Source organism: Molossus molossus, unplaced genomic scaffold (assembly GCF_014108415.1).
Source record: "Molossus molossus isolate mMolMol1 unplaced genomic scaffold, mMolMol1.p scaffold_m16_p_15, whole genome shotgun sequence".
Taxonomy (NCBI): domain Eukaryota; kingdom Metazoa; phylum Chordata; class Mammalia; order Chiroptera; family Molossidae; genus Molossus; species Molossus molossus.
The window spans coordinates 15,549,162-15,573,965 of record NW_023425350.1 but is presented as its reverse complement, the minus strand read 5'-3'; the positions used below and the strand labels follow the sequence as shown (position 1 = coordinate 15,573,965).

General features: G+C 48.7%; 1 protein-coding gene across 2 annotated transcripts in view; it reads left to right on the top strand.

The window, feature by feature from the left end:
* The first annotated feature begins 265 nt into the window (after positions 1-265).
* The window catches only part of KIF3C (kinesin family member 3C), a 37,067-nt gene continuing 12,528 nt past the window's right edge, over positions 266-24,804 (top strand). For both annotated transcript variants that reach the window (XR_004959719.1, XM_036263320.1), the window contains exons 1-5: positions 266-2,360; positions 21,041-21,142; positions 21,789-21,911; positions 23,019-23,137; positions 23,613-23,729. Coding sequence is in view for 1 of the 2 variants with exons in the window: in XM_036263320.1 (XP_036119213.1) it covers positions 825-2,360; positions 21,041-21,142; positions 21,789-21,911; positions 23,019-23,137; positions 23,613-23,729 (1,997 nt within the window). In the remaining variant the exon portion in view is untranslated. The remainder of the gene's footprint in view (positions 2,361-21,040; positions 21,143-21,788; positions 21,912-23,018; positions 23,138-23,612; positions 23,730-24,804) is intronic.

Here is a 24,804-nt window from a genome sequence, read left to right as displayed (position 1 = left end):
GCCACCCGCCTGGTGGGCGCAGGACCTAAGTCGGCACCGGAGTCTGTCATTCCGGAGGGGTCTGCGGGGTGCTGGTCGGCATGCACCCCAGTCCCGGGCGCTCTGGCTGCCCTGGGCTCGCGTCTCCCGCCCCGCGGCCCCGCCCCTTGCCCCACCCCAGCCGGGCAGCTTAGCTGGGGCCGCAGCGCAGCGGCAACATCACTCTCGCCGCCGCTGCTCCGCCCCATCCCCTTCTGTTTTTCTCTCATTCTCCGGTGGCGGCGGGGAAGGCGGAGGCAGAGGCAGCAGCAGCAGCGCTGGCTGCAATGAATGATCCCCCAGCTGGGGAGGAGGACTCCAGGTGAGCCTCTGCCCTTAAGAGGGCCGAGACCCCCGCTGCCCAGGACCTGCAGCACCGGCCATGGATCCCTAGAGGCGGAGGCGGAGGCGGAGAAGACAGTTCTGCCGCCCACCCCCATCCCATTTTCCTCTTCCTTTATCTCATTGTTGCGGTAGCTGTTTACGGCAGGGCTCTTCTGCCCCAGCATGGGGCAGGCTCCGGGCATTGCCGTTCGGCCGGCACGGCTCCCGCGGCTGCCCAGGGATTCTGCCTAATTCTCCCCGTGCAGCCGGTGCAGCGAGGACCAGAGACGGAGGAGGCCCGGACTGCAGCAGCGGTGGGGCCACCTCCCAGCATTTCCACCCTAGGAGGCTGCATGCGGATTGAAGAGCACTGAAGAGCGGCGCTTGGGGGCTGGGCCGGCCCCGCTGATACCTAGCTAGGGAGGACCACACGACCGCCTAGGCAACGGAGGGGGCCGTGGGGCAGGAAGGACAGTAGCAAGATGGCCAGTAAAACCAAGGCCAGCGAGGCCCTGAAGGTGGTGGCCCGGTGCCGCCCTCTCAGCCGGAAGGAGGAGGCTGCTGGTCACGAGCAAATCCTGAGCATGGACGTGAAACTGGGCCAGGTTACCCTGCGGAACCCCCGTGCGGCCCTGGGAGAGCTGCCCAAGACCTTCACCTTTGACGCCGTGTATGATGCCAGCTCCAAGCAGGCAGACTTGTATGATGAAACCGTGAGGCCCCTGGTAGACTCGGTGCTTCAAGGCTTCAATGGCACAGTGTTTGCCTATGGCCAGACAGGCACTGGCAAGACCTACACCATGCAGGGGACATGGGTGGAGCCCGAGCTGCGTGGGGTCATCCCTAATGCCTTTGAGCACATCTTCACCCACATCTCGCGCTCCCAGAACCAGCAGTACCTGGTCCGGGCCTCCTACCTGGAGATCTATCAGGAGGAGATTCGAGACCTGCTCTCCAAGGAGCCCGGCAAGAGGCTGGAGCTGAAGGAAAATCCAGAGACAGGTGTCTACATCAAGGACCTCTCCTCTTTTGTCACCAAGAATGTCAAGGAGATCGAGCATGTGATGAACCTGGGGAACCAGACCAGGGCAGTGGGCAGCACGCACATGAATGAGGTCAGCTCCCGTTCCCATGCCATCTTTGTCATCACCGTGGAGTGCAGTGAGCGTGGCTCTGATGGCCAGGACCACATCCGTGTGGGCAAGCTCAACCTGGTGGACCTGGCTGGTAGTGAGAGGCAGAATAAGGTGGGCCCCAACACAGCTGGAGGGGCCACCACACAGTCCACAGGTAGTGGCAGCAGTGGAGGGGGTGGGGGTGGTGGAGAAAGGCCTAAGGAAGCCTCCAAAATCAACCTCTCACTGTCTGCCCTGGGCAATGTGATCGCTGCTCTAGCGGGCAACAGGAGCACTCATATCCCCTACCGGGACTCCAAGCTGACCCGGCTGCTCCAGGACTCTCTTGGGGGGAATGCTAAGACCATTATGGTGGCCACGCTGGGGCCAGCTTCTCACAGCTACGATGAGAGCCTTTCTACTCTGCGCTTTGCCAACCGGGCCAAAAACATCAAGAACAAGCCCCGGGTGAATGAGGACCCTAAGGACACACTGCTGAGGGAATTCCAGGAAGAGATCGCCCGCCTGAAGGCCCAGCTGGAGAAGAAGGGCATGCTGGGGAAGCGTCTCCGGAGAAAGAGCAGCCGCAGGAAGAAGGCCGTGTCAGCCCCAGCCGGGTACCCTGCGGGTCCAGTGATAGAGGCCTGGGTGGCTGAAGAGGAAGATGACAACAACAACAACCACCGCCCACCCCAGCCTATCCTGGAGTCAGCCTTGGACAAGAACATGGAGAATTACCTGCAGGAGCAGAAGGAACAACTGGAGGAGGAGAAGGCAGCCATCCAGGATGACCGCAGTCTGATGAGTGAGGAAAAGCAGAAGCTGCTAGAGGAGAAGGAGAAAATGCTGGAAGACCTGCGGCGTGAGCAGCAGGCCACAGAGCTGCTTGCAGCCAAGTACAAGGTAAGGGCCCCAGAGGAAACAGGGGCATCCAGAGGTCCTCAGAGGGATCTGGGCTGGCAGGCTTTTCTCTGTGGGTCTGTGAGCTGACCTGAAGCAAGGTGTCCTTTCTCAGCAACATATACTGCCCTCCTGCCAAATGCTCCCCTGGAAAAGCCAGGCAAATTCCAGGCCAGCCTCCCAGGAGCACCTAGGAGGACGGGGACACACACACACACACACACACACACACACACACACACACACACGGCAAAGCAGGCGGGCAGTCTCTCAAGCCAATGAGCTTGGGCTGGTCTGACCTGCTGCATGCCAGTCTTTGCTGGTGGTCCCTAATATCAGTCAGGTCCTTGAGATGGCCAGGCAGGCCCTCAGCCTCATTTAGTTGTGGGGTCTCACTCTTGCATAGCCTCCTCACCTGTGACCTCCTTCCTCTGCCGCACCTTCAAACCTCACACCATTTTAATAATATCTGACATTTGGATAACACTTCACAGTTTACAGAATGGCCCACATACGTGATCTAATTTGATCCTTACAGTAGCCATCTGGGGAACTGGTTCTTAAATAATAGTTTTAAAGGTGAGAAGCTAAGGCTCAAAGAAGGGACATGGCCAGGGTGCCATCCTACAAAGTGGCAGAGCTGAGCAAGAACTCTTGGGCCTCATGCTCTTTCAGTTCTTGGATGGCAAGGCAGGACTGTGAATGCATTCTGCTCCCTGAGAATGAGGTCCACTGGGCCCATGAGGGGCAGGCCCCATTACATGGGATCATTAAGAAGGAGATTTGGGAGATTGCGCAGAGGGTGGAAAGAGCACAGGGCTCTACACTGGAGACCTGGAATCTAGGCCTAGCTATTCTACAGCTCATTGAGAGACCTTGTGTAAGTGCTTCCTCTTTTCTTCCAGCCCCCATTTCTCTTTTTGTAAAATAGAGGGTTAGCTTGGGTGATTTCTGAGGCTCTTCCAACCTGATAATTCTTTGACCTGTCATAATCTGAGAAACAAATCAACTGGCCCTCAGACCAAGGCCTCATTCCAATAAGAGCCAATTCTCATTGCCCTGGGAGATATCAAGCCTCAGTGTCCTTCCTGAGCTATTCTCTTCCCATGGGAGCCTCCAGGTCTTAGGCTGGGGCTAGGCTAAGCTGCAGAGGCCCCTGCCCCACCAGCCACAGACCTGCTAAAATTTAGTGCTGCAGATGCTGTCAGTGTTCCTGACATTTTTAGGTTCCTGGAGCACTCAACACTGGGGATTGGAGGAGGGACATGAACTGATCACTTGCTGGGGAAAGCAAAACATTGTTATTTCTTATTTCTTCTTAGGAGTGTGGGCTGGGAGCAGGGAAGCCCAGCCTGAAAAGGGAGAGTTGTAGCCTCTGGAAGGGTGACAGATGAGCTAATGCCATTGTCTGTGTTATGGGGATGTGCTGCTGCACTAGGGGCTCTAGCCTTGCACATTTAATATTTAATTCACCTCTGTGAGCTCAGCGAGGGTCATGCTGAGCTGTTTCCTCAAAGAAAGGATCAGGGGCCTGGTACGTTTGGGGCCATCCTGGGAGAAGCAGGATGTTAAAGGCAGGACAGTTAGATTCAGCTCTCCCTAGGAGGAAGAGAATCCAGGCAGTGTGGTGCTTTCCACTGGGAAATCTTACATAGGCAATCTGTCATTGGTTTCACTACTAAGAGTGCCCCCACCTGCCATGCCCCTTGTTCTCTTTCCTCCCCATCCCCTTCTGTCCTTAAAGCCGAGAGGCAACTGAGGCTAAGAGAGTGCAGTACACTTCAGCCCTGAGGAAATAGGTGGAGGGGATAGAGCAAAGACTCCAAAGGGATCTCCCACTGTTGGCGACTGACTGGCTCCCTCAATAAGATTCTCGAATCTAAGGCAATGTGGGGCACAGATAATAGGACAGTCAAAGAGATCGGGGTGGTTGATGCCAGAATTCTTGCACCAGAGTTATAACCCTCAGAACCCATCTGAGAGCAGGCAGGGGTCTTGGAAAACCAAGGCCAGGACTTGCCAAGGGCAACATAGGTAAATTAAGGAGAGCTCAAACTCTGTATTTGGCCCTGGCCAGATTGACTCAGTGGTTAGATCGTCAGCCTGAGGACCAATGAGTCACAAGTTTGATTCTGGTCAAGGGCATGTACCTCCATTGCGGTTCGTTCCCCGCCCTAGTTGGGGTCGTGCAGGAGGCAACCAGTCCATGTGTCCCTCTCACTTTGATGGTTCTCTTGGCCTCTCTCCCTCTCTCTCCCTCCCTTCCACTCTATCTGAACAAAAATGGAAAAATATCCTCGGGTAAGGATTTAAAGAACAAAACAAAACTCTGTATTTGGCTCAGCTTCTTTCCATAATCCTGATGTTACCTATGCTACTTGATAATCAGAATAGTTCATTTTTCTATAATATATTGACATCTTAATCTCTTATAACCCCCCCAGCAACCCCAAGAGATGAGCATTATTTCCATCTGATAGTTAATGGAAAACAAGGCTAGGGAGGTTGAGTGACTGTTCGGTGACTCCGGCTGACAAGGGGCAGAGCCAGGACTGGTACCCAGGTTTTCTGATTTTTCCCTGTCCTGTGTTCTTTCTAAGTCATCACAGAGTCCTCCATGTTTGCTCACTGTGTGACTCAGGGCAAAGGCCTTTGCCTCTCTAGGCCTCAGGTTTCCATTCCCCTAATGAGAAGTCTGACATAGCTCTCTGGGGAGTGGGTGAAATGGTCATTGTGTGGCCAGCTTTCAGATGTAAGCAAAGCTGGAGGGGTGCCTGGGAAATTCCAGGAGGGGAATGATTCCATATCCTGTGACTTCTCGTCAGACCCAGCCCAGGACAGACAGCAACAAGCAAGCCTGGCATGGAGCCTAGACAGAGGACTTCTTTATAGCCCCTCTGTTGGGTGTTTCTGTGGAAGAAACAATTTGAGGGCTCTTGAGGGATCCATAGGGTAAAGAGAGAAGGAACATGTTAGAGATAATCCCAGCCTGCCTATTACACGGGGTTGTGCTGAAGACTAAATGAGATCATTAGTGTGAGGGCATTTAAAATATGTTGAAAGCACCAAATAAATGAAGGACATTAGCAGCTATGGGTGGCTTCTGTCTGCCAAGCAGGGGTCCAATGATCTCCAGGACTGACATCTTTGTTGTTAGCTTAACTCCTTCCTTCCTCTGCCGTCCCAGCTGCCTTGCCATAACCCTGAAGCCCTGGGAGCAAAGCCAGGCTAGAAAGATTGAGGAGACCAGAGGTGAGACCAGATCAGACAGGGAGAACGTGGGTCCCTCCTGGGATGATCTAAGCTGGTTCCCCCTTTCTCCCATTCAAGTACTAACCAGGCCCAACCCTGCTTAGCTTCCGAGATCGGGTGGGCGCCTTCAGGGTGGTATGGCCTGGTTCCCCCATTCTGAGTGATGGCATCAACTCCCCTTCTCGCCTCTCCCCATTCCCTTCTTCCAGTTCACACTGCCCTCTGGGGGCAGCTAAGCAGTAGCTGTTGCGACCCAGTGCCCTCATTCATTCTCTTTGACTCATCTGTCTGCTTCGCCTGCTTTTCCTGCCTGCCACCTCTAGGCTTCGCATTCCCTTTGTTCTTCCCTCACTGTGTACAAACAGCATGCCTGTCTCCTTACAGCCTCTTTTTACCTCTCCTTTCATATTTACCATGGGCCTCAGGGGATGTTAAGGTATGCACGTGTGAGGGTTTGTGATTGTGATCAGTGCCCTGTTTACCGCCCACATTAGCCATCCATACTTATGTCTGTTGCCTGGGGGGCTGGATAGCCAACTAGGCCTGTGAGGGAGGGGAGTAGCTAAAGTCCCAGACAGACCCACACTGGGGTTGGCTCTGCACAGTGAAAACTCACATGTTTGCACACAATGCACATCCTGCAATGACGACTGGTGAATGCACGCAGGTTGGTAGGGAGAAGGCCTACTTTACTCACATTTAACTGTGCAAGAACATTTTTTTAAATGACTTTTAATTTTAAACTTCAGTTTTTGAGGGATTGGACTAGATGATGTTTAAAACTTTGATTCTAGATACTTCAAGGGAAAGTGGGTGTTTGGGGGAGGCAAGGGCTACAGATGACACCAGGTGCAGGCTCGAACTGAAGAGAGTGGAAGAGGTGGACACAGCAACACTGCTTGTTGATCCCCAACAAGGAGGTCTGCAGGGAAAAGAGCAGGGGGTCTTGGCTACAGCCCAACTTTCTCTGTGGTGGGTGTGGAAAAGAGAGACCCTGCATCCTAGAAGTCAGAGGGATGAGGTCACTGCAGGGAGCACAAACTGCACTGACTTTTTATTATCTCCTTTGTGGGCCCCTCTTCTTCCTCCCACCTCTCAGCATCAGAATTAACCATAAATGGGTATGTAAGAGCGAGGTTTAAACCTGAGAAACAGCCCTGGCCAGTTTGGCTCAGCGGTTGGAGCGTCGGCCTGCGGTACAGAGAGACCCGGGTTCGGTTCCCGCTAAGGGCGCGTACCTTGGTTGCAGTTTGTCCCCCGGCCCTGGTTGGTTGTGCGGGTGGCAGCCACTCGATGTGTCCCTTCACATCGATGTTTCTCTCTTCCTCTCTCTCCCTCCCGCTCTATCTGAACAAAAAAAGGAAAAATGTCCTCGGGTGAGGATAAAAAAAACAAAACCTGAGAAACAACAGTAATAGCAATAATAATCCCATTTACCTAACATTTGCTAGGTGCCGAGAACTATATATTATATATAAATTGTCTCAATCCCCACAAGCACCTTCTAAGAAAGGTTTTGTGACTATTCCATTTCATAGATGAGAAAACTGAGACCCATTAAGGTTCAGTAACTTGCCCAAGGCCTCAAGGTTTGTATAGGGCACTTCTAGTTGAGCCCACGTTGGTTTGACACAAAATTTGATCCTCTTTTATGCTTAAAGAATGAGGGGTATTAACTGGTGGCTGGGAAGGTGGTGAAAAATGACAGGAGCTGGTGCAGATGTGTTGAATTTGAGGTGACAAATCCAGTGGGCAACTGATGATTTATCAGTGCAGTATAGGAGCAAACACAAGACTGGAAATGGAGAATAGGGGCTCATCTTTAGAAGTAGAGGGCTCAAAGAGACCTATGGCCCTCTGTTCTTGACATTCTCTCCCAAATTGAGGTCTCCTGTCCTGTTCTCTCTGCTGACCCTGTTTTATAGAGTGTTGTATTCAGATCACAGACATCAGAGTCAGGCAGGCCTGGGGTTAGTGACTTACTATTTCTGAAACCTCAGTTTCTTCGTCTGTATAATGGGAAAATACAAGTACCTGTGTCATAGTGCTGTTGAGAACATTAAATGAGATAATTGGCATTAAAGCACTTTGCATAGTTCCTGGCATGTAAGTGTTCAGTAAGTAATATCTATTTATTAGTGTTATCTCCAACTGCCTAATGGATTTTTTCATTTGGCCACCTTCCTCAATGTCAAACACATCACATTTTAGTCTGGCATTCAAGGCCCGTCAGAGTCTGACTGTAATATATCTCTTCAGTCTTCCTGCCCAAACAAGCTGCTCCAATAGGAGAACCTCACAGCCAGCTGGTCTACCCCTATTCTTTGACCCTAACATGTGCCTCATTGCTCTTCTGCTGAGTGCAATGTTTTTATATCCTTGGTAACCAGGGAATTATGAGAGTAGATTCAGCTCAATATAAAGAACTTTTTTTTGTTTAATCCTCACCCGAGGACATTTTTCCATTTTTTTTGTTCAGATAGAGTGGGAGGGAGAGAGAGGAATAGAGAGAGAGAGAAACATCAACATGAAAGGGACATATCGAGTGGCTGCCTTCCGCATGACCCAACCAGGGTCAGGGAGGGACAAACTGCATCCGAGGCATATGCCCCTAGCGGAAACCGAACCCAGGTCTCTCTAGACCACAGGTCGATGCTCTAACCGCTGAACCAAACCTGCCAGGGCAAGAAAAACTTTTTAATAGTTAGAATTGTGCTGTTTCAAGAGGCAATGGGCTCCCACCTCTGGAAGTGTTCAAGGAGAAACTGAATGTCAAAGGTGCTCTACAGGGATTCATTCGTGTATCAGAAAAGCCATTGAACTGGATGATCATCAGAGTTCCCTCCTCTTAAAAGTCCTTCCATGTGAAGATAACATTTTCTAGAGTAAAATATAAAAGATTTTATCTTTTCGAAAATTAAAATTAGAAGGTTTAAATTTTAATGTATGAATTCAACCAATAATAAAAGATATTTTTTCAGCTTTCTGTCATGGCCAATTAGAGAAGGACAATGCAAAGAAGAGAAGAAAATGAGAGGAAAAAAACAGGAAAGAAATAGAGAGGGGCAGAGAAGAGGGGAAAGAGAAATGGAGTCATAGAGTCAGGGAGAAAGGAGAGGGAATAAAAGGGGTACACAGCAGGGTTTCTGGGGAGAAGGGGCCCCAATTGGGAGAGAACATACTGTAGAGGAGAGAGTTAAATAGTCCATGTCATTCCATTGCTCTGATTTTGATGTTAGTCTCCAAATAGGGCTGTACCTAGTTTCCAGAGACTCCCCAATAATATAGGGAGCATCTAATTTCCCAAAGCTGGTCCGGTTCCATCTGCATGTCCCCAAGGACACTAGGCCCATGCCAGACACTGTGAGGTTTATGGGCCTGGGTGATCAGGGATTGTGCACACCCCAACCCCACTGGAGTCATTCATGATCCTTGAGAGAAGCCTCATTAAAATAAGTGACCAGTGCTCCAAGTTAGGTCTGGCATGTAGGTCAGAGTCCGTGACCTCTTGGCATTCATGGAAGCAGTGACTTATACTCCATCCTATTCCTGGTGGTGTGATCGGTTAACAGGATTGTCATAAACTGAGGGCATATTGTAGAGATTTGACCAGCAGGAGGTATACAAAACTAACACATTTCTTTTTTTTTTTTTTTTTAAATCCTCACCCAAGGATACTTTTTCATTGATTTTTAGATACAGTGGGAAGGAGGGAGGGAGGGAAGGAGGGAGGGAGGGAGGGAGAGAGAGAGAGAGAGAGAGAGAGAGAGAGAGAGAGAGAGAGAGAGAAACATCAATGTGAGAGAGACACATCGATTGGCTGCCTCCTGCATGACCCTGACTGGGGCTGGGGATTGAACCTGCAACCCAGGTACTTTGCCCTTGACCGAGAATCAAACCTGAGATCCTTCAGTCTGTGGGCCAATGCTCTAATCACTAAGCCAAACCAGCCAGGGCAAAAAACTAGTACATTTCCATAGAGGCTCTGGGCTTCAAGTTATGTCAAGGCTCAGCAGGGCTATTGGTCGAGTGCTGGGTTTCTGTTGATGTGTGTTGGCTGGAGAAGTGTATTATCATATTGCCCTTAGTCATTTTCAGCCCCAGGATAGTGCAAGATTGGATGAAGTGGCTATAATAATGTGTTCATTGTGCATTGAGAACTAGGAGGAAGGGCCTGGAATTCAGCTAAAGAAGGACACCCCTGCCAGCCTGCTGCGCCTGGCCAGTCTGGGGCACTTTTGAGAGCTGCTGAACCAGGTGGCCTGTCTGAGTGGATAAGAGAATGATTCTTCTTCCCACAGATCCTTCAGCCCTGTGGGCTGTGCAAGACAGTCCCCTGTGCTCATAGCTTATAGGGCATTGCACTTGTGGTTTGGTGTATCTAGAATTTTTAATATTCAGAGACATTTCTGGGCATTAACTCTTGGTCAACTAAAGAGTTACTTTCTAGTTGTCTCCCTTTTCTCCCAGATGTAGTCCACAGAAGGAGTACCAGGCCCTGAGTTGAATTGTTTCAATAGCACTAGGTAATTCAGGCTTTCTCCTCAAGGTGGGAAAGCAGAATAATAATAACAACAACAACAATAGAAATAATAATAGCATCTGTCATTTCTTTAGTGCATGTTTAATGCCAAGCACTCTGCTCTATTATGTGCACTGTTTTCTTCTATCCTCACAGTAGTACCATGAAGTAGTACTATTTTAATCTCCATGTGATAAATAAGGATACTGAGACACATTAAGGATGGAGCAACCTACAGTCACTGCCTAGGAAGTGTTAGGACCAGAATATGAGCCTATGTGCAAAGCTCATGATCTTAACTTGCACATTGTACTACTAACTCAGAAAGGAAGGACTGATGCCAGATCCCTGGCTAATAGGCCCCAATGGGAGCTCTTGTCTGCTGAGATGCCTACATCATCTGTCCTTCTATATGATGCAAGCCCCCAGCCTCTGACCTCAGCTGAGTGCCACTCATTCCTACAATAACAAATCTTTTGGAGTACCCATGGCCAAGAACATAAATCAGTAGATATAGTTAACTTTGTTTTTTTTGTTGTTGTTTTAATGTTTTTATTTCATTTTTTTAGAGAGAGGAAGGGAGAGAGAGAGAGAGATAGAAGCATCAATGAGAGAACCACTGATCAGCTGCCTCCTGCACACCCCTTACTGGGGATCAAGCCTGCAACCTGGGCATGTGCCCTGACCCAGAATCGAACTGGTGACCTCTCGGTGTGTGGGTCAGCGTTCAGCCACTGAGCCACACCAGCCGGACTAGTTAACTTTGTTTTTAAATTAAAGTTTCTAGAAGGAATCACGAGACCTCACTAATAGTGGTTGTGTCTAAGGATTTCAATAGGGAGGGATATTTTTATAATTTACTTTTATCCTTTTTTTCTTCTTTTTTTTTTTATGGCAAGCATATATTGCTTTGTTAATTAAACAAAACTAATCTAAAAACTTTAAGGGAGAAAACTTATAAAGACAAATGTGTTCATAGCTAACTGGAAGATTGGCTTAAAGGTAATGAATAATTGAGGGAAATCCAGGGTTGACAGTAATACTCAATGATACCCAATCATTGGTAATACTGTGCCCTTTGACAACTCAGTGCCCCTCCCAGGAACTGTAAAAAATAATCAGTAGATGTTTCCTTGTGTTTTGCATCATTTGCTGATTCACCTTGGAAGCAATGGGTCAGGAGCCCAGGAGTAGAGATCTGCCTGAGTGAGGAACAGTGAGGGCTGAAGGAATGACTGGGCATTGCCTGGCAGCTGGAGGCTGTGTGACCCAGGACTACCCACCTAAGCCCTCTGGATCCTGCACATTGCTGGGTCTGCACTTTATGCATCCTTTAGTGTCATCCAGCATTCTGTCATCTGGCCGGGTTTGCATCCCTGGTGCAGAAGAGAAACCCTCTAGACTACCACAACTAAGCAAGGGAATTAGGGGAGAAAGATGAAGGTCAGGATCAGATCGGAGGTCCTTATGGTTTTCTTACTAAAGTAGATGGGCTGACTTTTTTCTCCCTGCTTTTCTCCAAGGTGAAATGAAGCACTCTGGGCATCCATACCTTGCTTGTTCAGTATGAGGCTGGAGTGGAGTCTAGTTCACCTCACTCTCCAGCCCATATGTTTCCTGATCTCTAATTGTTCTCTCTTCTTGATGAGAGAATTCCTAGCATTTGAAAGACCAATCATTGATGTTGTCTTTTGAGCCATCCAAGGAAGCTCAAGACAGGAAACTCAGACGTAGTCTCCTGATTTGTGTCCAATTCCAGGGCAGAAAATCACTGAAAATAGCACTCTTCTTCCCTTCATCATTGTCTCTTTCATTTCTTCTTTTCTTATTGGTGGCTTCTCAAGATCTACAACCAGGCAGCCACCAAAGGAGAAATAGTTCTGTGACAGTAGGAGTAGCTACATTTCCTAAGAGACTGTTGTGCTAATTGTTTTGTTTTGTTCTTTGTGATAAGTGATGGGTAAATGTCAATCAGCTACTGAAACAGCAAGTAACCACTGATGTTTGGTTACTTTATCATTTACCAAATAATTCCACAACTATTACCCAACACACCATTCTCACCCAAAGCCTGCAAGGTAGTGGGGATTCTCTCCGTATAACAGATGAGGAAACTGAAGTCCAGAGGTTGATGCCTTAGATTTTGTAGCAAACAGGTGGCAGAGTGTGACCTGGACTCAGGCCGTCTAGCCCAGCATTCTTTTTGTCTTTTCACCATAGAACTTGTGAGGTGACTCTTCCCATGAGCATTCCAGGTTTTAGCTTCTCTTAGGGATGCTTATGATACTGACAGCCTCGCCGCAAGCACGTGATTAAAAGCTCTAACCCACTCATCTCAGAGACTCCCATAAGAGCCTCACACAGGCAGAAGCATTCTCAGTAGGCCTGCCTGGAAGAGAAAGAAAAGGTGCTCTGAGCTTTTCTGATGGTTCCTGAGTTTACAAAGGTGCAAATACCAAACGTTCCTCTCCATGGCGCCTTCCATTCTGAACCTGGGAGAAAGCTGTGGAAGAGGGAAAAGGAGGCTGGACTTAGAATTAGGAGGCTGCCCTGGCCGGTGTGGCTCAGTTAGTTGGGCATCATTCCATGCACCAAAGGTTGCTGGTTTGAATCCTGGTCAGGGCACATGCCTAGGTTATGGGTTCAATCCCCAATAGGGGGCATGCAGAAGGCAGTTGATCAATGTTTTGTTTTCTCCCTCTCCCTTCCTCTCTCTCTAAAAATCAATAAAAGTATTTTTTTAAAAAAAAGAATTAGGTGGCTGGTGTTCAAATATCACTTTTGCCATTTACTGACACCATAACCTTAAGCAAGTCACTTGACCTGTCTGAGGCTGAGCTTTCTTTTATGTCAAATGGGGATCATGCTCGTTATCTCATATGGTTCTTGTGATGATTAAATAGGAAGATTAATGTAAAAGAGACCTAGTCCAGCTGCAGACACATGGCAAGTTGCATCTGAGATCCCTGTCTCCTGCAAAATGTCATAGCTTAGCTGGCATGGCAGGGCAGAGAACGTTTGGCTTCTCTGTCCTTGTAAAATTATACTTGATGGTATCTTCTCAGAAGAGTGGCTGGCTGAGCCTGGCTGTCTCCATTCTGGCTTTCCAGATCAGCACTTAATGAGAACTGGGGCCTCCTTTCTTCGCCTTCTGGTTCTGTACTCCAGTTACTTCTGGAATAGGAAAAGGTGAGCCTCTGAATATCCCAAGCTATGTCTGTAAGCGAACATGGTCCCTATGATGATCTTGGCTGTTGTCATAGCAGCTGACCTGCCTCTAATACCTGGAATCAAGATCTGATCAAATTGGGAAATTATCTGGAAAGTGCATAGTCTAGTATAGGAGCAAATACACCTAAAGATTCCTTGATTATGAACTCCAGGTTTGGAGTACTTCATCTCTGGGCCTCAGGTTTGGGGTTGATGATTCCCTAAGGTCCGTTCAGTTAGCCTGTGATTTGTATCCCTCTCTCCAGAGTCAGACCATGGTGCCCTGGAGCTCCCAACCTGTCTCTTCTGCCCCCCACATCCTCTGCTGGCCTTTTAGTTACACTGGACTTATTTAGAACCAGCAGGACCAAACCCAGTTCTGTCCACAAGCTTCACCTACCTGTATACCTTTGTCTGCAAGATCACAAGGGCAGTAGTAACTCAGGCAGCCCAGAGCTCCAGGGAACCTTTCCTGGGGACTAGGAAGCCCATATTCCCAGCACTTCTGCTTAGTACCCCCCATCCTGCAGTGGGCCTAGGCACTTGAGGCATTCCTGTCCCTCCCTGCTCTCCATAGGTGATAGTTAAGGACAGGGATCTGAGGAAAAGGAGGTGATGGCCACTGGTATCCTCAGAAATGGGGAAGAAAACAAACGAAAGCAAAAGAAGCCTGTTTCTAAGCAAAGAATTGAAACTCGTGCATGACATATTTCAGAGCGTGGGGGGGAGCAGAAATCATGAGTTGAGACTGGTGAGAAGGAGGAGCTAAGACCTTGCACCTGGACTGAGGCCCACCCACAGATTTTGTACCAGGGCCAGCCCCCTCATCTAGCACAATACAGGTTCTGTCAGGCAGGCTTGGCTGATAGTGTGGGCTGGGCAAGTGGGCAAGACTTGGCCAGTAACCGATAAGGCAGATTGAGTTGTCATTCAGACCACGTCTGTGCTGGGTTCTGGCGGGGCAGGCAGAGAAGCGCAGGGGCAGTGGACAAAGACAATGGGACATTAATGGGCAGTCAGGCACCATCCAGGAATTTCCATGGAGCCCAGGGCTCAGCCAGAAGGAGAGCTCCTGAACCAGAGTTCTAGGTCCAAGGAAGAGGTCCATAATGAAGGTGGATTAGCAAGAACCAACACAGATCCCAGTCCTGGGGATGGGTGAAAGAGAGTTGGAACTTGGGGGCCTGGTAGTCTTGGCTGATGCATCAAATTTCAGGCCTGATTAGCAGCTCAGATTCTGCTTCATAATGTATAAATGTGTTGGTTACCCAGTTCTTGAACCAATTTGGATGTTGTCAGACAGAATTTTGAGCGAGGCGAGCATGGGACTAGGTGTGGGTAGCTACAGAAGGTGAAGGTTGAATAAACAATTGTTCTGAATCAGAGTTCTCCTGCTTCACTTAAAAATCAAAAAAGTGTATTGTGAAAGGGGAGATCAAACCTCTACAAGACGACCTCAAAGGTATAGGGAATATACAATAAATGGGAAGGCTCAACTTTATATGTTATTATAGGTGATTTAAAAAATAATGATAATACTCAATGCATATAATAGTCTAATAAAAGACTATTTTATTCTTGGCCCTATTATTCTTGCTGGCAGTAGTTTAAGAAATATAAACCATTAGATACTCAAAATGTTTATAACCTTTATCCACTACTGAAATTTCCTTCTAAGAGTCATCTAAAAAAGCAAAAAAATTATATGTACAAGGGTGTTTATTGAAAACATTGTAAACAACCAATAATAATCTTATAATGGGGGTTAATTAAATACATTATAAATTATCCACTCTAAATATTAATCATTAAACTTATAATTATAAACATTATGGAAGTAACAGATAATGCTTGAGATATTTGATAAAGTGGAAATAGCTGGACATAAGGTTGTATTTATACCAGGTCTAAAGATGTGAAAAAAAATGATGTGTTCATATGGAAAATCTGGGGGAAAAAACCCCACAAAAACAGGGAAAATAACAGAAGCTGATAAGCTGTGGTGAGAAAAATGTGAAGTCCTTTCTCATATTATTTCTGTGGTTATTTTTATGTTAGTGCTTTTTTTTTCCTGAAAGGAGAAGAAGACAATAAAACATTAAAAATAGGTCCCCAGGATTCCTTTTTTTTAATTTTTATTTTAATATTTTATTGATTTTTTAGAGAGAGGAAGGGAGAGGGAGAGAGAGATAAAAACATCTGAGAACCATCAACATCTATCAGCTGCCTCCTGCATGCCCCCTACTGAGGATTGAACTTGAAACCCAGGCATGTGCCCTGACCAGGAATCAAACCAGTGACCTCTTGGTGCATAGGTCGACACTCAACCACTGAGCCACACCAGCCAGGCCAGAATTTCTTAATAAACTGTTAAGTATTTAATTTCATGCTCCTGAGATATCAGATTTCATAAATTTATTACCTTCTGTAAATAGAACTTCCTTTTATTTATCTTAAAAACTCAAGGTATGCCCTGGCCGGTTTGGCTCAGCGGTTAGAGCATTGGCCTGCGGTCCAGAGAGACCCGGGTTCAGTTCCCGCTAAGGGTATGTACCTCGGTTGCAGTTTTTCCCCGGCTCTGGTTGGGTTGTGTGGGTGGCAGCCACTCAATGTGTTCCTTTCATGTCGATGTTTCTCTCTCTCTCTCTCCCTCCCACTCTACCTGAACAAAAAATGGAAAAATGTCCTCCGGTGAGGATTTAAAAAAAACCCTCAAGCTATAAGCTCTTACTCTATGTACCAGGATTGATTGAAAAAGTCTAGATCTTTGCTTTTCACACTTGTTTTTGTTTTTTCAATCCTTATCTGAGGATATTTCTCCATTGATTTTTAGAAAGAGTAGAAGGGAGGGAGGGAGAGAGATACATCGATGTGAGAGAGACACACCAGTTGGTTGCCTCCCACATGACCCTGACCAGGGCCACGGATTAAACCTGCAACCCAGGTACATGCCCTTGACCAGGAATCGAACCTGACACCCTTAGGTCCACCAGCCCACACTCTAACCACTGAGCCAAACTGGCCAGGGCCTCACACCTGTTTTGATTGTATAGCTTCCAGGCCTGTCCTCTTAACCGTCCTTTGTCTTTGCAGAGTCAAGACCTGTTTTTTAAAGCCTTTAGAATAGCTCTTTTCTGAATGGTTTTTGCCGCCTTTCTCAGGATCTCCTCTCTCCTTTGTGTCCCCAGAGATGCAGGAAGGGAACTGTGCACAGTACTTCAGATTCAGTTGCATCATGGTTTTATATTAGGATAGAACAATTTTTGTTTTGTTTCTAAAAAGCCTTCATGATGGTGGCTGGCCAGATGCTATTAGCTTTTTCAGCTGTGGCAGCATATTAAGCCAGTGTCTTCTGGGAACAATAGAGATCGACTTTCTCTTCACCTGCCCCCCTTCTGGCTTATAACTGATTGCTCATAGCTATCATTTAATGAGTAGAGCTAGGATTACTTTTTCCCAAAATGTAAAACTATAATTGAAGCTCATCTGCCATTTTTTGTCAGCTCACACAGCCCAGAAATTCTCTTGTGCTTTACCAAGAGGAAGGGTTTGAGAGCATCTGTGAAACGGGGTATTTCACCAGTGCATACTTTCCAACAGAGATCAGTCCCAACAGTTAACACTTGAACTTTTTTCCATCTTGAGGGATGCCTGTTTACTTCTGTTTCCTTTTGCTAACTCACCTTTCTGTTCTGAGAAAATACTTCCCTTTCTCCATCTCCTCACCCACCATGTAATTTTGAATAACCTCTGATGAAGAACCTTGCCAGGAGCATTTTAACCTCTAAAATTCTGGCCACTGGCTTTCCCATGTACGGTAATGACCTTGGAGATTAGTCAGATATGATTTTCTCTTGCTGGAAACATGTTGCTTTTCTTTTAGTAGGTTCTGCTTCCTGAAGCATTCAACACAATGTCTGCAGTAGAAAGCGCATGGGCTTTGGAGCCAGGCCAGCCTGGGTCTGGATTCTCCATTTATATTTAATGGTCCTGATGTGACCTTGGATGGATTACTTAACCTCTCTGAGCTTTCATTGGAAAAATGATGGTGCTAATAATATGCCCCTTAAAGTCACCTGGGATCTCGTTACAATGCAGCTTCTGATTCACCAGGTCTGGTAGGACCTGAGATTCGCATTTTAACAAGCTCCCAAGTAATGCTGATTCAGGAGACCTCAAAAAGCAGTGATTCTCAAATTTGACTGCACAACGAACCTTTCAAAAACACCAGTGCTTGGACCTCACCACCTACCCTCTTCCCCATTTCAATTTAACTGGCAGTGGGGTGGGCCTTTTAAAAGATGATGCTGACATACATGGAAGTTTGAGACCCACTGGTTTCAGGGTTACTAAGGAGGATTAGATGTGATAAACCTGGCATGTAGTAGGTACAAAGAAAAAAATGGTTTTCTTGCTCTTGGTTTTTTGTCCTGTGCTTCTCGCTGCACTCTAGTCCCCAGTCTTTAAATCAGGCAGGAAACAACAGGGCATCTACTGTTGTTGCCTGTGCCTTCCTTACTTGGAGCTTCCCTAGGGCACCTGGCCTAGGAGTTCTCACAATCACGAGTGGCAGGGATCAAGATAATGCAATGGGCCTGGCACTGGGAGTCTTAAAAGCTCCCCAGTGATTCTAATATGTATCCAAGTTTGAGAACTAGTGTCTTTTCATTAGACAGCAAAGAGTGAAGAACACTGAAGTTACATGAAATGCCAAGGGAAGTGCAAGGGCTCAGGGCTGGAGTGGACAAGTGTGTCCCAGAATGTGACGGTCCCACAAGACTCCATTCCCTGTCCTGGCCCGTTTGGCTCAGCGGTTGGAACGTTGGCCCATGGCCCAATGAGTCACGAGTTCGATTCCGGTCAAGGGCACATACCTCAGTTTCAGTTCATCCCAGACTCTGGTCGGGCCATGAAGGAGGCAGCCAGTCGATGTGTCTCTCTCGCATCAATGTTTCTCCCTCTCTCTCTTCCTCCCTCCCGTTCTGTCTGATGATAAATGGAAAAATACCCTCGGGTGAGGATTAAAAAGAAAAGACTCCATTCCCCAGTAGTTAGAGGGACCTGTCATCCATGGCCCACAGCACGTGGCTTCCTCGTGCTTTCTCTCCTTCTCTCTCTTCACACCCAGCCCCTCTCCTATCAGATGTCCCAGGTGCCCAGACCCTACTGCTCTGCCCTTTTGCCCTGCAACAGTGAGTGTGAGTTGGTCAATTGAAGGAGAAGAAACTGGGATGAGAAAGCCCAGAGAAACCCCCTCTGGGGCAACCCCAAGGATTCCTTTCAGTTCATCAAACATTGATTGAGCACTTACTATGTGCTTAGCACTGTGCTAAGTCCTGTCACTGAGATCTGAGTAAGACATGATTCCTGTCCTGAAATAGCCCTAGGGGAGACAGGATGTAAACAAATAATGGACTGTTATGGCAAAATACTAGGAGTGTGTCCTGGTTATTGAGGAGGCCAAAGGGGGAAATGATACCCATTTTGGAGGGAATCAGAGAAAAGGTCCCAGGATGCTCAGGCCGTGTCTTGCAGGAGAAGTAGTGGTTTTCCAGGTGAGAAAGCTGGTGTTATGAAAAGACACAGCACATTCAGGGAGCTGGGATTCTTTTGGCAGAGCTGGAGTGCAGAGCACACAGTGGGGAGAGGGGAGTAGCAGTAAGAGGAGATTGGGAAGCTAGGGCCGCCCATGGGCCTGTGACTGCTGCACACTTGGGGGTTCATCCTGTAAGGAGTGGATAACAGTTGCAGCAGAGGAGAGGCATACTCAGACTGGTGGATTTGGTGGATCCTCAGAGTGTCATGTGGAGATGTCATGGAAGGGGAAACTGAGGCAGTGACCAGCTCATTCAGTGATCTGGGTGAATACCGAGGATCGCAGGGAAGCCAGCAGGCATCATGAGGATGAAAAGAATAGAATGGTGTGAGCCACACCAAGAACACAGACTTGATGGGATTTAATGACTGGCCGGATGTTGGGATGTGTATGAGATACAGGACTGGCACCACAGTGAGGTAGGAGGTAGGTGCCTAGGATACAAAATGTAAGGAGCTGCTCACTCACCATTAGTGAAAAGGAAGTCTAGGATGAGTTCAGGTCTGTAATCTGCGGTGGGGGTGAGTGGCGAGACAACCCTCAGTAAGGCCTACGGGGGGTTCAACTTCAGCAGGTGGCTGTGGTGTGGCAGTGAGGACAGGCAGCCACTTGAGGGCGCCTTTCTCTGCAGTGGCTCTCTCCCCAGGCTGGTGGGGCTACTCTAACTGACCCAGCTTTGTTCAGTGTCCTCTGGCACCTACACATAGTCCAACCTCTGACCTCCCAAAGGCACCTTTAACCCCTGTTTTGCTCTGTCCCCAGTGATGGGGCTCTCGCAGGTGGCCTGGGGTCCCCTTCGGACAGCACTCCTGCTTTGAGAGCCCTCAGGCAGCTCAGCTGGTTCTACTGGGGAAAATTCCAGTGGGGAGGCAGCTAATTTCTCCTGGAGGCTCAAGGTGATTTCAACCTTCCAGGAGGCCTGGGATGAAGTCAGAGGACAGTTGGGGTGCCCTGGGGCAACACCCTCTGATTAGCAATAGTGAAAATGCATCTCATGTAGTCACACTTTACACGACTACACAAAAATGTTATCATTTAAGTTTCAGATTCAGCAGGCACCTAGGGAATGTCTGCCAAGCACTGGGCTAGGGGCTTCCACAGTGAAACTGGGGGTGGGTTTATTAACTACCTGCATGACCTTAAGCTAGTTCCTCTCAATTTCTTCCTTTGTTAAAGAGGGAGAGTAGCCCTGGCCAGCGTGGTTCATCCCATGCACCCAAAGGCCACCGGTTTGATTCCCTGTCAGGACACATGCCTGGTCGATCCCCAAGAGGGGCATGCAGGACATAGCCAATCAATGTTTCTGTCTCTGTCCCCCTTCCTTCCTATCTCTCTAAAGTCAATTAAAGAAAAAAGTTTTTTAAAGAGGGAGAGTAATAGTATATCTCTCTTAGGGTGAGGAGAGGGATAATGTCTGTTAAGGGACTATCAGTCCCTAACAAATAGCACTCAGAAAATGTTTGCTGGCCATCCTGGATCATAGTCGGTTCCGATATTAGATGTGAGAACCGAAGTGGGTAACTTGGCCGAGGCTTTGCTGTTAGTGGGTAGAACCCAGGTCTGTCTGGCCAGCTCCAAAGTTCATGTGCCTTTGGGACCCAGCTGCCCCCTAGTATTACATACAGAGTCTGGCTTTTCTTCTGCTTTCCACGTCAGCCTACAACTAGACTCTTTTCTCTTGCCTGTGTTGAGAGGTCTCTTCCTGAGTCAGGAGATACCCTCAAGGCTGGCTTCCCAGTGACTGTCTTCTGTCTCCCCCTCCTAAACACCAGCTGGGTGCTGATTGCCAGGATTAGGTTGCCATCTGCACCTGCTCCCAGGCATGGTGAACCACCTTCCACCTTGATCCAAAGCAAACAGATCAGGTGCCTTACATTCCCTGCGGGATTCCTTCTCTTCTTCTCACTTAAAGGTCCTGCTGACAATAGGAGCCTTGTGGTGGGGCCCAAGAGTCTGGAGGAAAAAACTTCCTTCTTATTGAGGGCCACAAGGCTCCATCTGGGACACATCTGTGTCCCATCCTGGGAGCACCACAGAGAGTAGGGAAGCAAAACCTCTGAATCTGGGGATCCTGTGGCTTTCTGAACCCCTCTGTGTCCCCAGGCCATGGAGAGCAAGCTGCTCATCGGGGGCAGGAACATCATGGATCACACTAATGAGCAGCAAAAGATGCTGGAACTGAAGAGGCAGGAGATTGCCGAGCAGGTAGGGTTGGGGCTCCTGGGGGCACATGGCCTTGAGGTTATGTCTGAGGAGCACTGGGCAGTAAGCCATCATAGACTGAGGGTCCTTGGAACAGAGCTGAGAACCTAAGACATGCTGCCCTGGATCCCATGGGTCCACCAGCCCAGGGCCTGTCTCAGGCAGGGGCACTGCTAGCTGGTGGGTGAGAGAAAGTGGAAGCTCCCCATGACGTCTGCCTCCACAGCAGCTGGTATGAATTCCTGGGCCTTCCACAGGGCGTGAGTTCTTTGCCAACTGTATGACTCTAACTTGAATCATCATGAACCACAGTTTGTTGGTCTTACCAGTCAACTGTAATACCACATGGGGAGATGATGAGGCAGCTGGAAGCCCATATGATGAACATCTGTATAAGTGGTTGACTCCTATGGCATGTGCCAGTGATTAGGCTGGGGTCTTCATCCACATGAACGGTGCCTGGTAAAGGCATGGCTACAGGAGCTGAGAAGAAGGTTCAGAGGCACCACTGAGGATGGGGTGGGAGCGATGGATGTGGCCATAGTGAAGCCAGGTCCCATGAGAGGCAGAGTGAGCCTGTCCCCGAGCTCCCTCGGCCCTCCCTGGAATGTACCGCTGCTCTGAGCCCCTGTGCCCTGCACTGGCCTAGAAACGCCGGGAGCGGGAGATGCAGCAGGAGATGCTGCTCCGAGACGAGGAGACCATGGAGCTCCGGGGCACCTACACGTCCCTGCAGCAGGAGGTGGAGGTCAAAACCAAGAAACTCAAAAAGGTAAGATGCCACAGCAGGACAGGATCAAGGTGCGTGAGGGCCCGGCAGCCACAGTCACATGCCCAAGGGGTGTGTCTTTTACGACCTCTTCCCCACTTTGTTTGAACTGCTGACCACCAGTTACATTGCCCGGGCTGCTGGCGCGAGGAACGGGGAAGGCAGGGGTTGGTGTTGGGTGGAATACAGCCTTTCTTCTGGGCCAGGCTAGGTCTGATAGGCGGCAACACCGGCACTTCTGGTCTCCAGGGTTACTGTCCTTATAGTCCTGGGTGACCTCCCCCTTTACAGTGTTGCCAGTGAGTCACAATTTGTATAGCCGGACCTGGAGCAGGGCCAGGGGAGTGGTGAGGGAGTTTGAGACCTGAGCCTGGGGAGCTCCAGGAAGGAAACACAGAGCCCTTAAGGGCATGTGAAGGGATAAGAATATCTCACCACCAGAACCCTGCAAAGTCAATGGCTGGTGAAAGGTGTGTATATGAATTGAGGGTCAAGGGTAGGAAGCAGCAAGTTTTGGCCTGGATTCTGGAAAGTAGCTGGAGAGTTCTTAGTGTTGCCAATGTGGCTGCCCCAGAACAGGCCAGGCAGAGGCCCAGTCACAGTGGCAGTTCCCAGGGACACCCTAGTGGGTTAGGAGTGGGACAGCAGGGTCAGTGCTGCCCTCCACATTCCACTTTTGAGAGCCCCTGGAGAGGTAGGAATGAGATGGTTCACCTTCCACACTGGCTTAGGCCCCCTCCTCTCCCTAAGCTCTGGACTTGGGCCCTGATTCTGGCTCTTCTATTAACTAGTTGTGTGACCTTGAGCAAGTCTGTGCCTGAGTTTCCTCACCTGTAAAAAAAGGGTGTTGAACCAAAAGATCCCCAGGGTCCCTTCCAGTTTGAATAGTCCATGCTGCTGACAGCAACTGAGAGAGAAAGCAAGTAACAGGCCACAGTGTAGGAGGGACAGGGCAGCCTTTCAATAACCTGTTCTGACTCATGGTGGGGCTGCAGGAGGGAGATTCAGACCACGCCCTGGCCCCATCCTGTGCTGTGCTGGTGGATCTCGAGCCTGCAGCCATCAGGGCTCAGGCTGGGTGGCCTCTGAGCTGCACCTGTCCCCACCCAGCTCTACGCCAAGCTGCAGGCGGTGAAGGCGGAGATCCAGGACCAGCATGACGAGTACATTCGTGTACGGCAGGACCTGGAGGAGGCTCAGAATGAGCAGACCCGGGAACTCAAGCTCAAGTAGGCTCCCTCCTCTTCCCATTCCTGGTTCTCACAGCCATTCCTCAGGCCCCAGGCTTCTCCCTGACAGGATCTCCTCCTTCCTGAAGGCCTCATTTCAGCAGTCACCTTGAGTCCGTGTGTCTTAGGAATAACATGTCTGAAGGATGAGGGAGAGGCCCAGGTTCTGGAATTTCTTCTACCTCCTCTGTTTCCTTCTCCTTCCCCCCTCAGCCTGCATTTGATGAAACCCCCCAAAGTGCATGCTGGGTGTTGGCCAAAAGGAACCCCTTTGGCCCTGAGCCTACACTCTTTATATTAGAAGAAGTGATTTTCAAGATCTATTATTTCTATTGGGATCCCATCCCCCAACTTTTTGGTTTCTCTACCTGTGTTCCCTCTGCCTCTTTGCTGCTTACTTCAGATCCTTCAACTTCACATATATGTGTGGGGTCTCTCTCCCCAATTCGCCATCTCTACCTCATTTCTGCTCCAGATACCTAATTATCGAGAACTTCATCCCCCCTGAGGAGAAGAACAAGATCATGAACCGGCTTTTCCTGGACTGTGAGGAGGAACAGTGGAAGTTCCAGCCACTCGTGCCAGCCGGAGTGTGAGTCTCTCGCCCAGTCATCTGGGCCTGGGGCCTTGCAAGCCCATCTCCAAGGTGGAGATGACCAGGGGCCTGTGGGGAGGGTTGGGGAGGAAAACGTTGGAGAATGGATTTCTCGGGACCTGATATAGCGGGCTCCATGAAGGAAGGGTGTTCTGAAAAAACAAAGTGTCTCATTGGCCTGGGATGCAGAAAATCCCCCACGAGGGGCCTGAAGAGGGGAGGAAGAGCATCTCAGCCTTGGCAATCCCAGTGAATGCTAACATTTGGCCAGCCGGATGAATCTTCACTTGTCTGGTGTCAACAGCAGCAACAATAGTTAATATTTGCCTTACTGTATGTTGGGTACTTTGGGAGACTCTGCAGCAGAAGGTAAATCAGACACGGTCAGCACTTAAGTGCAGTGGGGAGTACAGAGAAGTAACTAGATCGGGAAATAATAGGGGTGTGATCCAGTCTTTATAGCCTTTATAGTCATTCAGCTCCATGATTCAGCATTTCCACCTGTTTCCACATCCTAGCCCTTAGGTATGGTTTGTGTCTATTGGCTGGGTGTGCAGCTCCCCCTGCTGGTGGCCATGAAGAACAAGGCCAGATATTCAAACCCAACAGAATGACTGCCTCATTCAACTGAAACACTGTCCCTTAATTGAAAATCTGCATATAGGGGTATTTAGGAGACCAAATACCAGTACACTGCTCCTCATATTTCTTGCTCTCTGTATTCTGGAAGTACTAATGCTAAGATAGGGCAGGAATCCCCACAGCTGGTTTGGGAAGCTAGCTATATAGGTCTTACCTTCTCACTGGAGCATCAGGTGCCTGCTTCATCTGACTACCTTCTGAAAGGCTGAGCCTACCCAAGGTGACACTATTCAAGTCTGTAAGTGGCAAGTTCATGAGTATAAGACTTTTCAATGGTGTCACTTTGGACTTAAAATCTATCTTTCCAATCTAGGTAGAGACCCACAGTAGTACAGCAACTAATGCAGAGATTCTCCAACCTGGCTGAAGCTAGAATCACCTGTAAGTTGGGCTCCAGAGAGTCTGATTTAAAGGATCCTGACTGGATCCC